Genomic DNA, 23646 nt, shown 5'->3' with positions numbered 1-23646 from the left:
TTTTTTTTTTTAACATAACAGTTTTGAATGCTATAGAGTTCTGGGATTTGGGGCTTTGTGGGGTTTTTGTTTGTTTTTTTGTTTGTAATTGTAATCTCTTTTCCCCTGCCGATCTAGTATTTTAACAAATAGCTTTGACCCCAAGAGTTGCTCTGTTTTAATTCCTGAGTCACTAGAAGGAGAACACATCCAAAATGTCAAGTCCATCTTATCAATAGGTAGAGGATAGCTCTTTTTTCCTGATGTATGGAACAAATAATTCACTAGCCTTCACTAGTGATAAAAAGGACCAAATTCTTGATTGTAGGAACTCAAAGTGAAAGGGAGTAGCTTACAGAACTTGCTTAATTATTCAGGTCCTTGTCCTGCCACATACCCAAATGGGCAATTGACTTCACTTACAAGGAATCCCAGCCTCTCAAATTTGGGCCAAAAAAAAAATATATAATCTATATATTTACACACACATATGTATATATACACACTCACACACACATATATATGCACACACACATTTTTATAGAGACCTGGTTTCAGCTTTTCTTATAAGCTATACTCGTTCTGTATAAGAATATAAAAACCTAACTAGCAAGAAGAATAAAAATGACAGTAGAATTACAAAATAGGAACCCAAATGAAACAAGAAACTCTGTTTCCTAAAAAATTAAGGCTATTTTCTTAATAAGATGTGATGTTTTTTGAAGATTCGTCACTTCAGAAAGACATCCTTTAAGATAAGGAGAATTCATGAGCTGAATCTGTGTTTGATTTGATTTAAGGTAATCTTTAAACTCACTCTTACTCCTTTTAAGTGTATGTTTTTAACCAAGAATTTTTTATTCTAGATTTTGATTGAGAGTTTAGCTGGCTCTGGGGTGCGCCTATGACAATCGGGGCTCAAGTTGAAGTTTAATAAGTGTTCCTTGGGCTGAGTGTGGCCCACGGTGTTTGTGTGTTGCCTTTGGTGCCATTGCTCAGAGTGGACATAACTTCAAATAGTTGCATTTGAACAGTGTTTCATGTCATCAGATGAGAGTCTAATGCTTATGGTACAAGAGATCTAGCATTTGGACAGTTAATGTTACGAAAAGGTGTGCAAAACATGGTATTTAGCAATATTTGTTGTTTTGAACTCAAGTCTCCTTTTTGCCAGTCTTTTTTTGTACTCTTAGCACCAAGTTGCATTCAAAATTACACTTACCAAATTTGCTATGGACATTAAAGTCTGGAATTCAAAACAAGTTAAAATGGCAGGTAAAAGTTCTGCCTGTTCTCCCCTCCCCTTCTTGTGAAGTTGTTCTACTGAGTACAACAAATGTTGAAGCCCAAATAGCTTTTTGAACAAGAGCATTTTGGCATCTGCTGTTTGACCTTGCAACTTGAAAAGCACATAGTCTTTGTGCAACCTTTATTAAAGATATTGCAAGGTGTTATTTTTTAAACATGCTATGAAGATATAACTGAGCTATTTCATACATTTTAAAAATAGAAATGATTAATAGGCTGTTGAATACAATTTAATGCTTGAATATAATACAGGAGTATATGAATGCTCAAAGTTTTTTCTGTGGAAGTTTACAGCTGTAATGATTCTAACCAGATTGCTGTTACTGTTCAGGTAGTTTAGAAAGGAACCAAGCTTTCAATGTGCTTTTCTTATTAGATTACTGAAATTGATTGTCCATATCTATGAATTAGTGTAATGGCTTAGTGAAGATAGGATTTTTATTAGTTTTGTTATTTGAGTAAGATAAACTAATCAGTAGCTAAATGGGAAGTAAATTATTTTCCATGGATTTTGGTGCAGTTCTATGAACTTGAACTTCAAACTTATTTCCAGAAAGAACACATTTGAAAAAAAATGCTTAGAGGCATCAGGTTAAACAAGGTTCCTTTAGGATTGCAAAATATATCTGTGTTGCAAAGCCATGCAATATATATTCTTTTCTGACACCTCCTTGGTGTGGATTCCCATTTATCTATGTCTCTTTATGATGCCGAACAGGATACCATTGGCCTTCTTGGCCACCAGGGCACATTGCTGGCTCATGCTCAACTTGTTGACCCAGCCAGACCCACGTTAAACCTTTTGCCCAGTTTCCGAAATGTGCCAGGTGCAAAACCTGAATGGCACTCGGGATGATCCATTTACACTTGGTGAGCATTTTGATGTAGACTTCGAAAATCAAATTTTGGAGAGGAAAGTTACAGTCTTCCTTACAAATATGTAGCTAATAGCCTTTTTTCCGAACATCCTAAAAGTACTTTGCTTGCCAATTGTTTCTGTGTGTTACTGTACCTGATAGTACGTGTGTTTTATTTTTGTGGGTTGTTTGTGGCAGTTCAGACCATTGTGAGCTTGCGCTCTTGAGGAACGTGCATGCTCAGAGTGGGAATTATATGTGTATAGAAACACTTGAACTGTTTTACTGTATTCAGTGGTATTTCCTAAAAAGGTAGTCTCACAATGTTTTTACAGGTTGGTTTGTAGTTCTCTTCTGATTTTTTTTTTTTTTTTAAATTGTATACCTAGCAGTATGCTGGAGTCTTTTATTGAGTGGGTGTTTGGGGGATTGGTTGGTTGTTTTTAAGGTCTCTGAAAGCTACAGTAGTGCAGACAACATGAAAGATTTCAGTTTAATGCACGGTGTGACAGTATTTTATTGTTTAGACAACAAGTCAAGTTGAGTCAAGTCAAAGAGAGTGCGCTGGAGATCCTAGCTAGAAAGAACACTGGGTTTTTTGGGCGGATTATAATTGAAGTGACCCTCCTTCCTAGTACTACTGAAACTTCTCTTCCTCTGCAGGAGGTGGTCTCTAGAGTAACTGGGCACTGCTACTGTAACGAGCAAAAGGGCAGAGATTTCTCCTCAATTTGTTATGATTTGGTTAGTTAGAAAATGTAGGTTTGTTCTGTCATAACAGATGGCATAAAGAGGATGTGTTCTGAAAGACAGTGCTTAACGATAAACTCCTATTAGTGGAAGTGTAATAGGGGGCTTTTGAAGAATGTTTCTTTCAAGCACATTGCAAGAGTTTATAAGAACTGTAATATGAGCATTAGCTCCAGAAATTAATTGATTTAGCCTGAAGAATCCAGTCTCTTCAAACTGTGATGGACCTATCATTTGAGTTCAAAGAATACTTTGTGGTTAGCTGTGTTATGCTTGATTTCTGTGGTTAACAGTTTTCTTTCCTGCTCCTTTTAAGCATGCTGAAGAGACCTTTATTGTAGCTTGTTAGGCTTGCTCATGAATCTTAAATTTGAGATGTGATGAGAAAAAACAGTTATGCTATGTCTAAAAAGGCTAAGTTATCCAAAGCCAGTTAGAAATTGGATATTTTTATAATAACTTTGACTTCTGTATTCTAATTATAGAGGTAATGATACAGTAGTATGAGGAATGGTATCTTGAAAATTGAGCTAAGAAGTACTAAAAAACATCCAAAGAAATAGCAGATAAATTACGCTCCAGGTAGTGACAGAAAATTTATTCATTATAGGTTTACCAGTAACCAAATCCTTAATCTTTCTCTTTCAGTTAATACAACTGATTCTTAAATTCTGTTAAGTCACGTGTTTTTAAGACATCACTTTGTGGCTGGACATACTTTCAAGGAGTTAGTGGATCTAATGACAGAATTAGATACATAACCTAAACTTCTTGAAGTTTAAAGTTGGAACATAAAAACCAAACGCATTCATTGTGTTCTTTTTTTGTGTGGAGAAACAAAAAAACATTTATATAGAAAAGAAAGTTATTCTGCCTTACAAAATGATAATTCTGAAAAGTTGTAGCAAAATTTGCAGATAAAATCTAGTATTCTAATGAATCTCAAATGATTTCACATTGGGAGAGACCCTTGTGGTACCTGACTCTATCAAAGAATTGGAAATATTTTATAATTGTGTTCTTATTCACAATGTATAAAGCCAGGAGTCACCACAGATCATGCTGGTTGAATACACCCACTTCCAAACCTAATAGGTAAATACACTAAGTGTGAAGTGTTACATGGGAAAACTCTTCTAAGAGTTTATCTTTTTTAAGTTTCTCTTAAAAGAAATATCTGGTAAAGATATTACAAGCTATTCAGGAATTAAAGCACTTTGAAGAGCTGAGATTTTGTATTTGGGGTTGATTTCTGCCAGGAACAGATGGTATTAAAAAGAGGCAGCTGGCAAGTGGTACAGCAGAAAACACCTATTAAACGATATTTTGTAAGTGTGATCACGAAAAGTATGACCTGAAAATAGTATTTGAAAGTGTTGTTGCAAAACTTGGATTTGAAAAGCAAATAGGGTAAGAGGAGTTTTTATGAAGGGGGAAGCTGGATTCACGCTTTTTCCACAACACGTTCGAATTCAAAGTTTTCAGATCAGTAGACGCTGAATTATTTGGAGGGCCAGTAAAAGTTAGGAGTTATACTGTAATACACCCTTGAGGAAGCCATAGTCGGGATCTGCCAGTTGTACTAGGTACAACTATTGTATCCTAGTAACTGTTGTTATCCTAGTTGTACTAGCATAAGAGCCCTGTTGTTTTTAAGGCATATATATATAGCTCCTTAAAACTCTTTATAGATTTATGTAATTATTCTAAATCATTTGCTGATAGAACCCAAACCAGGAATGAATTCTTACATCTCAAACAACACTTACTACTTTAAAAAACAGGTATATTTGAATGTAGCATGTTTAACTTAGTCTTAGACTTGTCAGTTGTAGTTTCGATCCCTGAAGCAGCCAGTGAAATAGCGGAAGTCTTAACATTTAAGGTAAAATGAAATAAAGGAGGAATTTCCCCTCTTCTAGGCCTTGGTAAACAAAAGGGGAGTAATGAAGAAGCTTTTTCCACAACTGTCCTTGTCATTTTTATTGCAAGTTTGGTTTTAACAGGGTAAGAAGTCTTTTTCTTGTGGATTTCTTATGCTGTAATCATTATATAGCAACTCATTTGTAAGTAAAATAATTATTTGGGAAACTTGTGAAATGGACGTGCTGCAAATAGAAGGAATATATGTTTTCATGTAACTTAATCCAGAGGAGCATATAAATATGATGTTCGCTTCCTCCCCCCACCCCATGTGACATAAAACTGTCATTCTGAAAACTGGTTCCTTAAGGACCCAGGCCTTTTATTGGTTTTGATTTAGTTGGCAGCATTGACTAATATCTAGAATTAAGCTTTGCAGTGTCTTAGCTAGGTATGTAAAAAAATCTTTGCTGTTTCTACTGGAATATAATCACGTTTACCTTGCACTTTTTTGGTAGTTCCTTTTCAAATTGGAAAATGAAGATGGCAAAACACCTGATTTTCTGTCTTTTGCCTTTAAAGGCTGTCATCATAATACTGCAGTGTTTGGAATTAAATAGAACAAAAAATGTTAGATGTTTATATTCTGTGTAATTGGAACTTTAAAAAAAATGTTCAAAACTCCTTATGTTGTGAAATGCTTCCTTTAGCGTCATTTACGTTTATCAAATTAAAGAAACAACACTATGCCCAGCTAGGGGACAGTGTTTATATTAATGTGAGATATCAATACTGCAAGGCCTTCTGTTTGCAAAGTTGCTTATTAAAACTGAAAGCTTGATTAGTGTATTGCTTGTTGATCAAATGATTACTCTTTTTTAATAGAAAGTAGTTGAGATCTGTATAGTAGTATTTTAGTAGCATTTAAAATGCAGAATTCTCTTAAACTTTTACGTGAATTTCTTGTTAAAACTGATAAAATGGAAGAATTCAAATAGAACAAAACAGCTTTTCTTTTAATGGAAGGCAAGGCTTATGCATACTGGTGAAAGCTTGCTTAATGCAGAATTTCTCATTTTCTAAGAAGTTCTGAAAGTCGGATTTGGACTAAAACAAAAGCTTTCTTGCCGACCTGTTAATTAAAAAAAAAAAAAAAAACACTTTGGAAGCATCAAAACTGAGACTGGAAGAAATGTCAGGGCCTCTGCCAAAGCACCCTCTCCATGCCGGGTATTTGCTGCCCTTGTGGAGACCCCAGGTTGGCTTGGGGATCGTAGGAGTACCCAGCGTGGGAGCTCACCCACAAGATGAGAAGCCGTGAGCGTGCCGGCAGAGCTGCCCTGATGCCGCGGAGCAGGGAAGGCTCTACCAGCCTTTTGCAGACGTATTGCCACAGGGAGCCAGGAAACCCTGCGTGTCCAGCATGTGCTCTCCCCCGCAGGACTGGGAGTTAGGTTTCGAGTGTTTTTGAACTGTGAGCCTCAGAGCAGCAAGCATGATGTTTTTGCGTGAGTGGAAATACATAGGTTGGGAATACAGAGACTCTCATGAAAACACTGCCCAGGTTTGAGCTGTTTTCATTTTTGTATGTTGGCGGTTTCAAGATGCTCAACAGTTTCCAATAGTTTCCAGTAGTTGAATTTGGAGTTATTGGAGAAAACGACTTGCATTTATCAGAAATCTGGACCACTGATGTTTCAGGAAAAACTCTTTGGCGTTCAGTGATTAGCTTTTTTAACCAAACAACTCCCTTTCTTCCCCCATTTTATCGGAAAATCTCCGATGGGTTACAGAACTAGCATGACTTTTGTCACTGAGATGTTAAGAAAAACACTGAATGTGATGAAAATTTTGATAATGCTTTGCCCTTCGAGTGGGGAGTGTGGTTTTTGCTTGTGTTCTTGACAGAATACTGCCTCTGCAGAATGATTTCTACAGGACCCATCTTGCTTCCTCTTAATTCTACAGTGACGTTGCAGAGAGCGTCATGATGCTCGTTTTCTGGGTTGAAAGGTGCGTGTTCTTCAAACTGTCGGTTATAGGCCATTTAGTGTTATCAAAAAGGCTTAAATGGGTTTGGAAAATATTAAATGGCTACAGTAGCTTAACTCCTCCAGATCAGAGGACTGCAAACTGCCTTTAATTGCTGGGCACCATTCACTTCCTTTAGACTGAGGAATACGCTTGATGAGTATTGCTCTTTTTCCCCTTGTGCTTTTGTCAGCGTCTCCATTTTTATTTCTGTTTTCTTCTCATTTAGATCACAAGTTTCTGCGTGCCAGGCGCCTATCTTTTTGTCATAAGCTTTTAAAACTCAAATGAGACAGATCCTGATGAGTAATTGTACTGCGAGGCGCTTACATGGTGTTAAAAAAAAATATTGATTCTGTATTCAGAGTACATTCCTATCAGGTTTGTACTGCTCCATTTGCAGCTACTTGTGAGTAACTGAAAAAATGGAAGTTCAGAAACCCTGGGTGGCTTTGTGGTGTGGTGTGTGGGTTTGGTTTGGTTTTTTTCCCCCCTCTCCAATGGTCTCAGTTCTGAAACTGTCTCATTCTGTGCTTTAGAGGTGACTTCTTAGGTCTGACTCTACCTTTGCTAGCAGAGCTCTCCTGCCCTGGACTTGTAATTTTCTTCTGGTACGCTACAAGTACTTCTGAAAGCTTAAGGACCTGAAGGTTTCCGTTCAGAGGCCCAAAATCAGAATTGCTGTTCACTGTGCTTCAGTCTGATGAGAGCGCGTATCTGAACTGCTTTCGGAGATTCAGAAAAACTTGTGTCTAGTACTGCTGTACCAGGGCTTCCCTGAGCAAGATTGTTTTGGCAAGGGGGAGGGAGGCCCTTCGGGGTAGAATGTCGATTAAAACGTGCGTTCATTTTATCACAGTTGTGACATGCCAGTTAAATTATGTGACAAAACGTTTCTATAAAATTCCTTCGTGCTTATTATCTATACAGTGCCCCCCCCCCCCCCCCAAATATGTTTGAAGCTTTACTGAAAAGCTTTAGAAATCTAAAATCTAAATAAGGCTTAGCCCGGAAACACAATGCTTACTGATGGTCAGTTTTTCTAATTTTTCTGTAGCCTACCCCCTAAAAGAAAATTGGTGGATTTCTGTTGTTCACTTATTTCTTTTATTATTCACCAGGATGTGAAAGTTGCACTGCCTTGTTTTTCTGTTTAAGCAGTAAGCTGGTCCACAGAAATTGACACTGATCCTTAAAGATTTGAGGTATAGTTTATTCCGGTCTTTCAAAAGTGAATGTTACCTTCATCAGTATCTTGTGTATGTCTATGTTCATTTATACCTTGAAAATGGCATTAGGTCAGCCTGAACTAATCAAAAGCGTTGGTTCATACTTGCATCCTGTACAGTGTTTTCTGCAAAATAAATTCCATAACTATGTTCTCTTTGCTCATCCACAGTAAAGAAAGCAGTTGAAATTTGATTTTAATATTTTTGCTTCTGCTCCCTCCATCTTCTTTTTAATTTTCTATTTTAAAAATGACTGTTGAAAAATAACTCTTATCTTCCCAGAGAAAACGAGTATTGCACCAGTTGCCGCTTGATGCATCTTTTGTACTGTGTAGGACAGCATCAAGCTTATGCTTCTGCAGACAAGTGAATGGTATTCCTAACTCATGGGTTAATCTTGAGATGTGGCGAGTAACTGGCAGTGTGTGTATGTCAGGAAAACGTGCTAGTTGACTTTGGAGGTGTAACTGTCGCTTAGGGAGAAGCTTGCTTGTCTTGATAAACGTGGCTAACATGTCTTTAGAGTATCAATGTTTTCTAAAATTTAAAATATACATTATTTGGAAGATGCACTTTTATGCAGCTTTTTATACAGTTTTTTCATGACTCATGCAGAATGCTGAAACATACTTTTTATTTTAAATAAAACCTTTTTTCCCCCCTCTTACCACAGGATAATGAGAAAAGGACCCCTTTACATGCTGCTGCCTATCTGGGAGATGCAGAAATTATTGAACTACTTATTTTATCTGGTATGTTCTGTTCCTATTAATGGAAAAAAAAAACTCTATGCACATCCAAAGAAATATTTATGTACATCTTAGTTTGTGTAGTTTTTTATCGAGTTATTTAATGTACTAGAAATTGAAGTGAAGATGTTTATATTGAAAATCTGGTTTGCAGACTTATCCGTGTTTTAATAATGTGTAGTTTTCCACTAAAATATTTTTCATAGAAAGCTTTCTCAATTATAGCTATTTTTAAACATAGCTTGATTAGCTTTATGTAGTTTAAAATTGCAATTCAAAGATGTAATAGTGTGTATGTTATAGGTGTATCTTAGTAACATTGTTTTGGTAGTGTTCTGAACTGACTTTCAAAAAAATGATTAGTAAAGATAGAATATGGCATCCAGAGTTGATGATGATATTTTTCTCGGTATCTTTTGCAGTTGGCTTAAATGCACAGAACATAACTAGGATCTGTTGAAAATTTTAAAATCACTTTTTCTTCTTCTTCTTCTTCTTCTTCTTCTTCTTTTTTTTTGGACCAAGACCAAGTACAAGTCCTATAAGGCAGATCATTTCAGTGTTTAAAAACAAACAAAACGCCCCCCACCCACCAACCCACCCCCAACCAAAATCTGAAATAACAACTTCAGGACTCAGATATTGAATAGATTGTGTTTGGCCTTGGACATACCCATCCACCAGGTAGCTCGAGGCTTAATTCGTGGTAGGGAACTGCTTTGAGGTTCAATAGCAGGATTAAAACTTGCAAACATCCAGTAGAACTTCTATAATCTTCCTTCTGCTTAATGGCATACATTACCTGTGTGAACATGGCTTTTTCCTCCCTCATGTCTATCTTTAATAAGAAATTTTGCTTTAATGAAATGTCAGTACTAACATTGTGAGGCATACTTCCAAACTTTAACTCAATTGAAACACTCAGGTAGATTTCATTATAATGCTGTGATTTAATTTGTTTATACCTTAGCAAAATATGTTTTCATTTGAAATATTTCGTGCTGAAAAAATTTTTAGGTCATATAAGAAAAATTTCTCCAGAAGAATGCAACTATGTTCCTGACAAGGTGGGTCAGGAAAAGCATGCTGTTTTTCCTTATCAAGAGAGAACTAAAAGTTCTGATGACTCTTGAGAATCTGTAATGACCCTTTTCTTCTGGAAAGAAATTTCAGATTTGGAAAGCATTTGAGGGGTGCGGAGGACTGATAAAAATGTAGCCATTTCATAATCTTTGCAAAGTTGTAGTAGTCACCTAATTCTAGGACTGCAGTTTCTGGCTGCTTTGGATGAACTGAGTCCAGTTACCAGAACTGTGACCGAGTCTTTCTCTTTCTTGGACACAGGGCTTAGGAGAGTTATGCTTTGTCAGGTATCAATGAAACAAGTTCCTGATTGGGGGACAGTAGGGGAAGAAAGGTTAGTCATGCTATTTAGGCACATAGCCTGGGGACAAGAGTGTAGGAAAAACTGGAGAACAAAGGAGGGAAGCAAAGTACTGAGAGCTTAGGACTGTACAAATAGTCCCAAGTTGAATTGTTGCATGGAGGCCAGGATGCAGGGTGCTGCTGTGTCTGGAGATTGTTCAGAAAGCCTGGGAGGCGTTGATGTGTCACACAGTGAAACTTAGTAAATTAAAATCAAGATTTAGCTATACAAAACACCATCTTAAGCAATTGCAAAATCAAAAGCTTTGAAAGCTATGTATAGGAATGTATAGGCAATATCAGTGTAACCTCACCGTACTCTTGCGTTATGCTGTGGGCTTCACTTATGTGTCCACGTTCTTCTGTAGAAGCATTGCCTTATGAGTTGCACACAGAGAGACTACTCAGGGGATGAATCAGGGTGGTACAGTGAAGGAGGCACAGATGCCAGTTGTTGATACGTTTGTAAGTGAAGGAAGGCATTGACTGCAGGATGAGAAAGGGGTGTCTGTATGTTAAAGCTGTTCAGTTTGAAAGGCTGTGCTGCATTCAGGCATTGATCTCTATATACTTGCTTGCAATCTATGATCTTATACAAGCAGCTTAAGCTGGACTCTTTTTAAAAGAAGTGGTCAGCAATTCAGTCATCTTTTCTGAATGCTGGATTTGAGAACTTGTGGTTTGTGAAGTTTGAGCGCTCACAACTGTATCTGAGCAACTGCGGCAGCTATTTCTCTGAGAAATTAGGTGTCTAGGTGTCTCAAAATGGGCAACCCAAGATTTTTGTTTTAACTTCAATCTCTTAATTGACAGAGGGGGGACTGAGGGTAAGTGTAATTATCATCTGAATTTCATAAAGATGTGGAATATTGTGATTCATTTGGAGGTCACATCCCTCCTTTGAGACAGAGAGATATGTTATAGTTTGTCATAATACAGGAGCATAAGGGAGCACATGAAGAGCATCTGTAATCACAGCAAGGTTTGAACAAAGTCTGCCATGTTGCAAGACCTCATTTTGAACAATGGGAAAATAGTTTGTTAAATGAATAGTATCTCCTTTGTGCAATAAGTTTGCATGCAGAAAATGTGCATGGCTTATAACTGACCTATTGTACTATTTCTACACAAAGAATTGAATTCAGGTAGTACAGACCACTTTCATCCTCGCATTTCTCACCACATGAGAGCTTGACTTTGCAACTCGTAATGTCCTTTTAATGTAATTTTACTGAGATGTTATTTGGAACCAATTTACAGTTTTCCTGCTATGCAAGCTACCCTTTTTGGGTTTTTTTTTTGGTTTTTTTTTTCCTCTGCTACCTTTGAATTGGACCTCAAAATGACTGAAGTCAATATTAATCTTTCTGCTGACTCAGTAGTTCCTATGATTCTGATCCCTGATGATTCTGGTTCCTTCTGATTCTTTCTCAGCATTCTCAGTTCCCACAGTTAAAGCACGTATGGAGCCTTACATATACGTAATTTCTTAAATTCTTTCGCATTCCATTTCGGAACGAGATCCATGTTGCTTTCAGAAATGTATTTTGGATCATAAATTACTAGTACAATAACTTTATATCACTTTTTGATAGAGTTAAGAGACCCACATTGTGAATTCTGAAAATATAACTGATTCAGCCTACTTACACACTTCTATAGAAGTTTTCAGTCTTATAAGCATATTTATTTAGTTTTTGAATGTTTGAATAAATTATTCTCCCACCAGACTTCATGCTTGCTCTGTGATCTCTTTTACTATGTTTTTTTAACTTGAGCAAGGGGCTTGAAGATTACAGTTTGGATGCAGACTGCAAACAGGGAAGCAAATTGCTTCAGTGGCTCTAGTTTGGGGCTTGACATCTAGATTGCTTGAGTTTGTTTTTGTTTGTTTGTTTATTAGTTTATTAGATTAAGAAACAAACTTTTTACTAGTTTACTTATAAGCTTGTCTCCAGAGATTTTGAACATTTTTGCTAGCAAATTCTTATACCCCTGCAGTCTGTGGAAGTGTGACTATTCAAGTATCCCTCCCCTTTACATTGTAGCTAGATAAGCAAATAGAATGCTAAATTTGTTAGATAAAGAGATTAAACAAATAAGAGTCGTAAAGCTGGTTGTTTCTAGTCTACCGAGTGATAGGAAAAAATTACCTTTTAGTCACATCAGAATCATAATTTTAGAAATATATATTTTTAATACTACTCCTTGTAGACTCATAACATCTATCGAAGTTGCATGATTACAATATGTGTACAACTCTGATGCATAAATGCAAAACCTGATGCATAAATATATTTGCCTTGCATAACTGCACTGAATTTAGTTATGTAAATACGTGATGACAAATTACTGAGTAGAAAAGCAACCTAACTTAAACTCTTAGTTAGCTGAAAGTTAACTAAGTTAGCATTTAACTGAAAATTAAATTAATCTAACTCTTTGTCCTTTCAAAGAAGTCCTGCTAAGGAAAGGATCAAACTCTTCTTTCAGTTAAGTCCCTCAAATGAACTGTTGTAGAGAGTCCTGTAGCTTTTTAAAAATCATTGTTCAAGTTTCTCCTTGAGTACTGGCATTTTGAATCCTTATTTGTGGTATTGCTTTTCTGTACATGATACAGTGAGTTATATTTTATGCAATTATTGTTACGTGATTTGAGTATCCTACAATTTCTTTTTGCTACCGTCAGCGTCTCTTCAGCAGGCTAGTAACTTTTTTCATGTGTTTTTTTTTTAAATATCATACATATCATTTGTACGTTGACTGAACTCAGCACACTTCATGAAAATAAACATGTGAATTAATGTTTTCTTTTAAATAGATTTAGTTACCATAAGGCATTGACAGATATTAACGATGCATTTCTGTTTGTTTAACCTAAATTTTTATCTGTTGAGTTAATGTATGTTTTGAATCAAATGAGATCCATACGGTGAAAACTGATTTTTCAGTGTATGGAGCTGGGCATACATGAGCATGTGGTCAAGCGCAACCCAGTTCAGGTTTGGCAGCTTAGGAGTGTTTATTGTGTTTTCTTCTGGATCAACTGGAAAATGCAAGAATCATGTAGATGCTGGAAACCTATCATTACAATAACAAGGTAGATTTTGGAGGATATTAAAGACTCTTCAACATCATCCTACTCAAATAAACTTTATTTCTTGTAATTCTGAAGCCCTGTAAGTAGTGGAAGTCCATGCAATAACAACGATGCAGTCCAACTGTTAAAAGGCTATCACCGTAAAAATCCAGGAGGAATTGTTGGGCTTGCAAATGTACCCAAATGCAAGAGGGTCTCACAGGGGAACCTTTTACACAGGTTCTATTTTATAGGCCAGTTCCTCTTCCTTTAGCAGTAATGTTAGCTGCCATCTTCTGTTTTTCAGCTGTCTTAACTTCTCTCTGGCAGCAGTCAAGTCAGTTGCTGGGAAGAAAGTAACTAATATGTTCTTTAACCTTTTTTGAGAGAGAACAGGAGGTAAAAAGAGGCTGACTTATGAAAATATAGAAAAGTTCATTAGCTCAGTGATTCTGATCAACTCATGTTACTCTCTGAAGCAGGGAATTGTGGGATGTAGTGGATCTAGCAGACATGGCAAAACTGGTTGAGTTTTGATAGGAAATTTTTTTATTTTGATATGGCAGTAAAGTATTGGAGGATAGATTTGCCTTAGTTTTGTGGGGTTCTTTTATGGTAATCATATATATGGGTTTTCTTTAATTAAAAAAAAATTGTACTGAGAGGACAACATTGTATTTGCTATATTTCATAGAAGCAACATTGTGATTGATCAAAGGATACCCCAGTCTTCTCCCTCTCAGAGGGATGTTTTGCCATTCTACAGATCCGCTACTGCAGCTTTAGTTTAGTTCCTAAATATTAGGAACCTTCCCCTTCATAAAGTCATATTCATCATTGTTGCAGCAGTAATTTTCCAAGTTTTCCAGTTTTTCAAGGTGAAGTTAACCTAGGTTTCTGTCACCAGTTGCTCCAGTTCATACCTGAGATCTTTATACTTTTAAAACTTTTTCTATATTTCCTCTTGAATTTTTACTTATTTTTCTATCTAAGAAATAGTTTTTTCTTCTCCATCTATTCATTCCACTGCATAGTCTGAGAATTTCTGCCTGCCACCTTAAGTATTTACAGGGCTTTCCTCTCTGGATAAAAATTGATTGTTTTAAAGGGGAAAAACTTCCTAAGCTAATACTAGCCCTTAGGAAAATCATTAAATACAATCTAATTACATTATGTACTATTGGTTTTCCTGAATGATTTATACGGAGGTTCTTCCTATTTTCTACAAAGATCATTCCTGAAAGTATTTTAATATACTGATCGTTAATAGACAAAGTTTAGATTACGTTTTAAAAAGCTACCAACATCAAAAAACCTTATTTACATCCCTTACTCCTAAGTAAACATCTTTTCAGACTTTCAAGTATTCAATATAGGTGTCTATATTGTATATATGAGTGAAACCACTTTTGCTTTATCTGCCTATATTATGATACTATATAATCGCTAGCACATCTTGTGCAGTAAGGGAAAATTCTGTCCCTGACAGCCTAAAAGTACAGACTACAAACAGAGCAGTAGAAGGCAATTCAGCACTTGAAGTTAGTATTGTGAGTGAAGATGGAAATGGCTCATCAGTTCGATTGTATTTCTTTTCTAAATCTATTTTCAACTAATGACGTGTAAATAACGTGGGGGTTAAGTAAATTAATCTTCTAAGGGAGCGTACAAATTAGAAGGATTCTGGTGTTGACCAAGGAAGAGAGGGTCATGGCAAAAAGATGACAAAAAGATGATGTGATGAATTACAGCTCCATAAAGCTTTGTGACACTTGATGGAAGAAGGAGCTGCGTGGCTGTTTCTTGCAGCATTTCCTGCTCAAGCCCTCATTGCCTCTCCCTTGAAGGGCGGAAGGGCAGAGTCGCTAGCCCTTATTTAAATGTAAGGGTAGTGAGATCAGTGAGGTAGCAGCTGGGTTGTAGGAGCATTCGTCCAGGTGTTTGGTGGCTGATGGCATTTAAATGTGCAACTGCCAGATATGGACTAATCCAATTAAAGATTCCAGGATCATAAAAAAATCAGTACAAATAGCACATGTAGCATGTAGGAAAATGTGTCTCTTAGAAAGTATATTTTCTAAAAAAGCAAACACAGCTGTGTTTTAGTAGCTACTGTACTAGATTTATTAAATAAAACATTTTTTCTAACTTTCGATCTTATAAATGCAACTTTGCAAAATGTGATTTAAGATTGAAGGAGGTGAGGAGGGAAAAAGAATTTGTAACATTTCCCCTTTTGAAGAGGAAAACGTTCTGGTGTCAAGAATGTTTGACAGGTTGCCTAGATGGGCAAACTTACTAGGTTGTGGTAGCAAAGCTGGTGATGAAGAAAGCATGGTTAATATTTCATTTGAAGAGTGCACCGAGATAGAAAAGCAGGTTGGTTAACTCTTGTAATGTGCAGTTTTGAGGAGAGTATCATTTCCGTAATTAATTTTTATGCTTAAGCAAAGATGTCTAGTATTGTATTTGATATCTCTGTTGGAAAGCTCCTAAAACATTTTTCTGCAAGCTCTGCAGAATTGGAATAATTTAAATACAACAAATTTCACCCTAAATAAATGTAAAATAGTTGAACAGTTTAAACAAACGTGTCACCTGTTAATGAAGGACAATAGTAGGTCCTTGGAAGAGGTTACAGTAACGTTAACAGGTTTAAATGCTGAAAGATCCTTACTAGTCAATGACATTAAAAGTCATATTTTTCTGAAGTTCAGACCAAGTCTACTGAGAACTGGAAGACCCAATCTTTTCCTAACATAATTTGAATTATGCTGCCCCTTGCTACGACAGAGCGAAGTGCTGCACAGCTTGTGTCTGAACGTGTTCAGGACGTGAGAAGCACCGTGGTTAACACAGCGGCAGGTACAGCTTCACAGGGGTCATTTTGCATCAGTGGTGTTGTCTGTGCATGCACGAATTCAAATCATCTTTAAGCAAATTACAAAGTGCAAAAGATACTCAGCAAAGGCGTAACGTTTTCTAGAATCTATTTGCAAAGATCTGGGATAGAGCTTTAGGCTGTCGAGGTTGTGGAATTCAGCAGTGTTGCCGGGTATCGATGTGCTAGGTTTGAGGCAGCTTCGCGTCTCATGGGGAGCATCTAAAGGGGGAGGGAGGAACTGAAACATTTTCTCAAGACCATGTGCTAAGGAGTAAAGAGCAGCCCAGTGCAGGGCAATGTCCTCAGATAGACTGGAGAAGCTGTTCTGTGAATTTTAAATCGTTCTTGGCAGCACGTTTTTTTTTGAAGAAGAAGAAATTTAAGGGCAAAAGTATCTTTCATGTTCATTTCAGCTATTCTTTTGTTTAATGTATCTAGAGCTACAGATCTTTTGATCCGCACAGCCTTCCTACATTAATAGTGCATAAGTAGTTTTTTTTGTAGTAGATTTGTTCCAATTACCACTTGAAAATTGTGTGTTTTGATCTAACAACTTTGGAATTCACCTAAGAGTTGTTTGCTGCTAGTGTGAAAAAGCAAGCTTGGTAATTCTTTCTTATGTAGGTCAGTGTGAGATTTAGACCTTTTGTTAAAAGTCGGCTTTTATTTTTTTCCTTTTATCAGAGAATCTGTAAATGTTTTGTATGTTTGAAAAGACAAAGTCTTATTTTAGAGTCTAGATATTACATTTCTTTGATACATATGGGCTGTCCTGCACCTAGGATTTCTTATTTCTTTCTTAGATAGAAGATCACTCATGGAGGTGGAGTTTTGGGATATTTTGGGTTGGGGGGTGTTTTGTTGTTGTTTTTGTTTATTTTTTCAGCATCAGAACTTTTTGAGAGGGCCATGTTACTTTAAAGTATTGCTTCAGATTTCTTTAGATGATTCCGGTAAGAAATAAACCTGTAATTATCCAAAGAAACAAAAGGCTCTTTCAGATATTCTTTTCCCTTAGTCCTAGCAAATTTGATTAACTTACTACTGGAGAATCTGTTGTACAGTATCTTTTTGTACTTATTTGTACTGTCTTCTGATGCGATTTTAGACTTTGTAATGCAGAAAAAGTACGAGAAATGTCAGTGAATGACTTGGCTGAACCACAGACATGGTTTTTTTATTTGTTCCATACCTAAATGTGTTGAAGTCTTAGAGTCCTCTTTTCTTCCTTGTTATCCAAATGATATTAGAAAGTTGGTCTTATACTTTTGGAGCTAAAAGCAAGCTTGTTCTTTGTTTCTCGTTTACAAATGCTCACTTCTTTTCTTTTCTTTTTTTTTTTTTTTTTTGGGCTAATATCCTTAGTTACGTGGATTATCTCACCAAGTCTGTCAACTAAATCATATACTTGATTTTTATTAAGACCTAAAATGCTTTGGTTTCCAGAAAGCTTCCGTTATGCAAGCTTCCTTAGATGTTCAGTTGTTCCCAGCACAGGCACTTCCCTGCTATAGAAATCTTGGCCTTGTTTATGGCTTTATATGCTTCTACAGTCCAAATGATGTATGGCAAAAAAGCATTGAGGTCAAAAGACAGCTGCATTTTAAGACAGTGATACTGTCAGATCAGTTTATTTGCATTTTGAGGTTTGTTATTAATGATTACTAATGGCAATAAACCATCTTTTATTTTGGTTAGAGCTTCTTCCTTTTTTCTTATTTAATTTTCCCTTTTTTCTGGGTGCCTGCTGTTTCGTTCATTTACTGCACTCTCTTTTCTAATTTGCAGATGTAGCATACCACTTATGGACTGCTGTGAAAGGGATATGAGAAAGGCTTCGGATAATAGCACCTTTCTATTGCTAGAAATAGAAACCCATTGGACTCTGACAGTCCTCGTTTCTTGGTTGTTGGCTGTAGATGCAAAGTCTGATTGACCATCATTTTGGCTCTTGTTTTTTGTCTGCCAAAACAAAGTGTGATTAAAAATCACGTGGAAGACAAAAATAATTACAGATGTGTATGTCTGATGCATCATATATTGATTAAATTCTTAATTACTGATTACACTCAAGTTATTGCCTATTGGGAGAAAGATCACCAAAAACTGCATGGCAATTCTAGTGACATGAAGAAACTCTCTTCACTTGAGTTCTGTCTATGGAAGACTGCGATGTGCACACGCGTGTGTGTGTGTGCAAGTGTGCGTGTGTTCTGCAGCTGCCCAGAACTTTTTGTTGGAACTTTCCAATGAATATTGGTTTTCAGTTAAATGGAAATTTTCACTAAAAAGCAAAGGAGGGTGTTTACTGTGATTGGAATATAGTCAGGGCAAGGTTACTGTTGAGAGGAGGTATCTTTTATTAGACTTCCCTAACGCCTACGACAGAAGTGGTAGAGAATTTTCAAATGGGAATTACAGAGCATAACGTTTTCTCTAATAAGGAATCACATCTCTGTAAAATATCTATTTTGTGGAAGAAAAACATCAATGTTCAAATAAAGATGGATAAATTTTCCATTTAAGGTATATAAAACCTAAAAGGTTGTTTTTATTTACTATATACTTTTTAATATAATTGTATATACTCTCTTTCTCTCTTTATGTGTGTGTATGCATAAATATAGTATAGAAAAAATTCATGAAGCGTTTTGTTGTTTGTTGAAGTTCACTGGGAGGTGAGAGGTAATTCACTTGCTTCCTCGGGGGAAAAAAAAATGCCCAAATTCTTCTTTCCTTTTATTATTAAGGAAAAAAAAAGATCTAAAACCAGGCTTGTGTCTCTTACGGGTGTTTGTGCAGCTTGCTTTCTTGTGAAGGAGGGCTGTTTCTCGGGTGCCCTTCTAGAAGCAGGGAGGTGCTGTTGCTACAGTTGAGCTGCTGAAGAGGGGGACGGGGCGGGAGGTGCTCCTGTGGGCTAAGTGATGTGGTGGAGCAGAGGAGCTCCGTTGCCAGATACCCTCAGTAGAAGAGAAGGCCCCGCTCAATACGTACCTAGGCAGCAAACTGACCCATCACAAAGGAAACAGGAGACCTGGGGAATAAACATCTTTCTCTGTTTTAATGGAAAATCCCAGCTATAGTAGGAAAATACGAGATTTTTTTTATTGCTGAATGAAGGCAAGGAGTCATTCTTTCTTATCCAGCGACTGCTTTTATGTGAACTTGGAAATACAGACGATTACCTAGTGCAAAAAGATGAATATACTTGGATGAAAGAGTATTACAGCTGCAATATTAGGACTTTTCTCGAAGGGTGGACCTCAGTTTGGAGAAAATAATCCATTTCCATTTTTGACATTATGCTATATCAATAAGCCTAGAATAATTACTTTCTAATATTTCTGTCGCTGTACTTAAGAATATTTATTTTTTTTCTGTGAATGTATTGTCAATTTCTCTTTGTTTTTTGTTACAGGAGCTAGAGTTAATGCCAAAGACAGCAAATGGTTGACTCCTTTACACAGAGCTGTGGCATCTTGTAGCGAGGTATGTTTTTGAAATTTTTTGTTGACAGTTTCATGTTAAAGTAAGACGTATCAAATTACCTCCCATTCTTTGTTCAGTTTTTACAAAGTGAAACTCAGCCCAAATGTTTGGGATTGCAGAACACTTGCGACAGTTTGTTTAACTAAATACAAATGTCTAATTACATAAGTATAGAACATATTGAGGGTATATATCATATGTCTGAGTACAAAGAAATGGGGAAAATGCTAAACTTGCAGTTCTCAGCTTTGCTGTCTGCTCAAATGCGATTTCCCTAACAGGGAAGATTCTACATTCAGTCTTCTGAGGTCTATTATACTTTTCTTTAGAGAATCAGAATAGTTCAGCGTGGAGAGACTAGAGATGCAGCAGGGTTCCATGTGGCTTTTGCAGCATAATCTTTGAATTTTTTCACTTTTTATAGGCTTGTCCCTTCAGGCATTGAAGAAATAAGCAATCCTATAAGGCTTATAAGCATCTTTAAAAAAGAGCACCATAAAGGTTCTTAGTTTGCACTTAACAGTAATGAAAATAACTTGAAAAGTTATAAATGAAATATGTAAAATAATGTTTTTGAAGGCTACCAATAATGTAATTGTAAGAATGTAGTAATAGATGAATTCGTCATTACTCCTGTGTCACTAATGCCCTAATCAGAATTCTGAATGCCTAGAGAAAATCAAAACAAGCAGAGAAATGCTGGGCTCATGTGGAAGAGTTTATGCAAAATGGTCTCCTTTGAGAACTTGGGTCAAATAGATGATCATTTCAGTGTGACTCAAAAATACAAGGTTTTAGAGATTCTGTGTAAACTTGGCAGGGAGGAGAAGAAATTTAATAGTTTGGTTTTGGCAAGCACTGAGCTTCAAGCATTCGATCCACAAACTTGATCTAAACAACCTTGTTTTAGTTTTTGCCTTTGAATTCTCTAGGCATATTGTGTTATTTTGCCAGTAGCATCAGTAGTGAGTGATGTGGAGGTCACGTTATTCAAAAAGGTGTTTGAAAACAAATCTCCAAGGTTGCCTTATTTCCAAATACTATTTGTTCTTTTTGAGGTATTTCAGGCTGCTCCCATGGGAGCTGACTGAAGCACCAAATACTGTGTTCTCTTGAGCCCTGGGACAGTGAAAGCTCATTGAAACAGTAAAGCTTGCAGAGTGGAGTGCTGCAGGCAAACTGCACCTAGATGATAACTTCAAGAAATGTATCTGTGGTCCTTCTTCTTTTTTTTTTTAATATGGAATATTTTAAACAAAATACAAACCAAAGGCAAACAAAACATGTAAAACAATCAAGGAATTTGTCCGAAAAGCAATGATAAGAGCTTGCCAGAATTTTCTATTTCTAAACACGGTAAGTCATTGGAGACCATACAGAGATAGAGAGGCACACGTTTGGTGTGTGTAGGTGCTGTTTTGCTGGTGACGGACATGCACTGGTTTAGGCTTGAGATGAAAAAGCTATAACAAAAGGACACTTGGAAATGCTTTCAGTATAACATATCTCAACTTACCCTTGAAGCAAGGACGGTCACGATCAGACAAGGACATTGGATGATGCAAATAACTGGATTTATGGATTTTGCTGTCTTTTGTTCTTTATATTTGTGTGCCTGGTGTACATTGCAAAAACAGAAGAGGAAGAAAAAAAAAGCAGATTCACTAATTATTGAAGTTCTTTTAGTGCATATACATAGAAGAATGTAAGATAAATTATTTTTATAGTAATGCTACAGTGCTTCCTTTTACAAATGAAGTAATAGCTCTTCTAAAATGTTATTGTGCTAATAAGAATTTTCCTAATGTTTGGTTCAAAAAAAAGCCAAAAGTTCAAAATATTTATTAGTCTTTAAAGTATTAAATCTACTTAGGTTTCTCAGAGAATAGAAGCTATTTCCTTTCTCGTTTAAATCACAAGTTAATGATGAAGCATTTCCACTTTTATCTTTCTCCTCTTTTCTTTTTTTATTGTTGAAAGTAGAAGAAATTTATTAGGTTTTTTAATTATAGTTTCTACCAATAAATGTAATTCAGTGTTACTTAGCATTCTGCTTGTGACTGAGAGTATTGCCTACCTCTTGTACCGCAGTGCAGTTTGAGATTTCCAGTAACTACTTGTGTGTTGAGTTAAAAGTGCCAGCAATTTATTTTTGTGTTCAGAGTTTGAGTTGGGAGTCGCACAGTAGCACTTTATGCTTCTGTGACTCTCTAAATATACATTTAGTAAGTTATCCATGTCTTTGCCATTTCTAGACTTTGACAGTTGAAAACAGAGGCCTGACAAATTGATGAGAAGGCATTGTACGTTCAAAGCGCCTCACTAATCCGTAGCAGTGGAAGAAATCCTAAGGAGCTTCATTGAGCTGTGTGAATTAGGCATAATGACAAATCAACTCGCCAGTCTGTTAAAGACCTGGAAATGGTTCATTCATTTGAATCCTGTAGGGAGTGTATCGCTCATGTCCTTGAGAACCTCCCCAAGTCTGGATTTATGATAAACGACAAATCTCAAAACATGAAAATATGGTTCAAAAAATGAAAAATTAATTAAATTCTGATATACTGTACATGGATTTAAGGCACACGATTTCTAATCTTTACTCAAGTAGCTCGTCCTTTTTATAAATTTCAGGATGCTGTTCAGGTGTTGTTAAAGCATTCAGCGGATGTCAATGCTCGTGATAAAAACTGGCAGACACCCCTGCATATAGCAGCTGCAAATAAAGCTGTGAAATGTGCCGAAGCTTTGGTGCCTCTCCTAAGTAACGTAAACGTGTCTGATCGAGCAGGTAGAACTGCGTTACATCATGCAGCCTTCAGCGGACATGTTGAGGTACGCGTTATTTTTCTTAAGCTTGTTTCCTAGTCATCTTTCTGTCCACTGCATTTCTAATGTTTGGTTTCTCAGTTAAAAATCAAATCGTCCTCCCTGCCACCCACCGAAGAAAACAAACCAAACTGCTATTTCGTATTTGGATTTTTTTTTGTATGCGTCTGTGTGTAGTTTGATAGCAGAAAATACACATTACAGCATTTAGTTGGAAGGTTATTACAGCGTTCACCTTGTTTAACAGACAAATTTGCCTGACTCAGCTGGAGTTCAAACTAGTAGGAGACAAATTTAAAACCGAGAAAGCAAGGTATTTGTCTATTCAGTAGATAGGAAACTTAAGGACTGTGTTGCCACTGAAAGTGGAGGAAATACATGTAATAAGCTATAACTTAGTAGTTATCAAACCTCTGGAAAATGAGCCCTGAGAAATTCCCACTCCCATTGCAATTGTGTATATAGGTATAATTGGAGACAAATAGATAGTAGGCTTGCTTTTCCTGATTAGCTTTAGTGCATCCCTTAGTAAAAGCTTGATGATCTGAACTATTCCCCAGCTTTGCCATACTTTAACTTAGAAATGTTTTTGTTGACATAGAGTTGTGTATTTATTAGCCACTTCATTATTGCTACCAGTGTGCACAGCTAATTTATTTAAACATACAGAATATTCAAAACCAGAGTAAATGTGTTTTAAAAGGATTTAAATATATTTATTTTCTCCCGTGATTTTCTTTGTCTAATTTAAACAATTTTCCATTATGAATAGAGGATTGTTTTTCTTTCCTTTTAACTCAGATGGTCAGCTTATTGTTGTCTAGAGGGGCCAATATTAATGCGTTTGACAAGAAAGACAGACGAGCTATACATTGGGCAGCCTACATGGGTATGTACATATTTGCAATTGATTGTTACTGTGGTGGTGAAAAAAGTTGCCTAATGTTATTAGTTTTATGCGTTTCTAAGAAAAATATTTAAATTTTAAGTGTTGAGGTTATCTGTGTATCTGCCGGAAAACCATTAGTAGTATACTTCAGATTGCCTTGTTAATGTGTTTTTGTGGTGGGAAAATCAATGTGTTAATTTGCTTGAAAAAGAAAAGTAAGATAAAGAATTTTATTTTCTTTAAAAAGAAAAAAACATATTCCTAGCTCAGCAGAAGTCTAATTGT

The 23646-nt window shown here is 36.3% G+C and overlaps 1 protein-coding gene across 10 annotated transcripts in view; it reads left to right on the top strand.

Annotated features, from left to right (window-relative positions):
- The window catches only part of ANKRD28 (ankyrin repeat domain 28), a 131574-nt gene that overhangs the window by 60496 nt on the left and 47432 nt on the right, over positions 1-23646 (top strand). For 7 of the 10 annotated variants that reach the window (XM_068935284.1, XM_068935283.1, XM_068935289.1 and 4 more), the window contains 4 exons: positions 8691-8769; positions 19573-19643; positions 22278-22478; positions 23274-23361. In XM_068935284.1, the coding sequence (XP_068791385.1) occupies positions 8691-8769; positions 19573-19643; positions 22278-22478; positions 23274-23361 (439 nt within the window). Of the gene's footprint in view, positions 1-8690; positions 8770-16025; positions 16136-19572; positions 19644-22277; positions 22479-23273; positions 23362-23646 lie in introns of those variants that run through there. The other 3 variants (XM_068935290.1, XM_068935288.1, XM_068935285.1) reach the window with 2 other exon arrangements.

Source organism: Struthio camelus, chromosome 2 (genome assembly GCF_040807025.1).
Source record: "Struthio camelus isolate bStrCam1 chromosome 2, bStrCam1.hap1, whole genome shotgun sequence".
NCBI classification, from domain to species: domain Eukaryota; kingdom Metazoa; phylum Chordata; class Aves; order Struthioniformes; family Struthionidae; genus Struthio; species Struthio camelus.
This window is presented reverse-complemented; position numbering and strand designations above follow the sequence as displayed.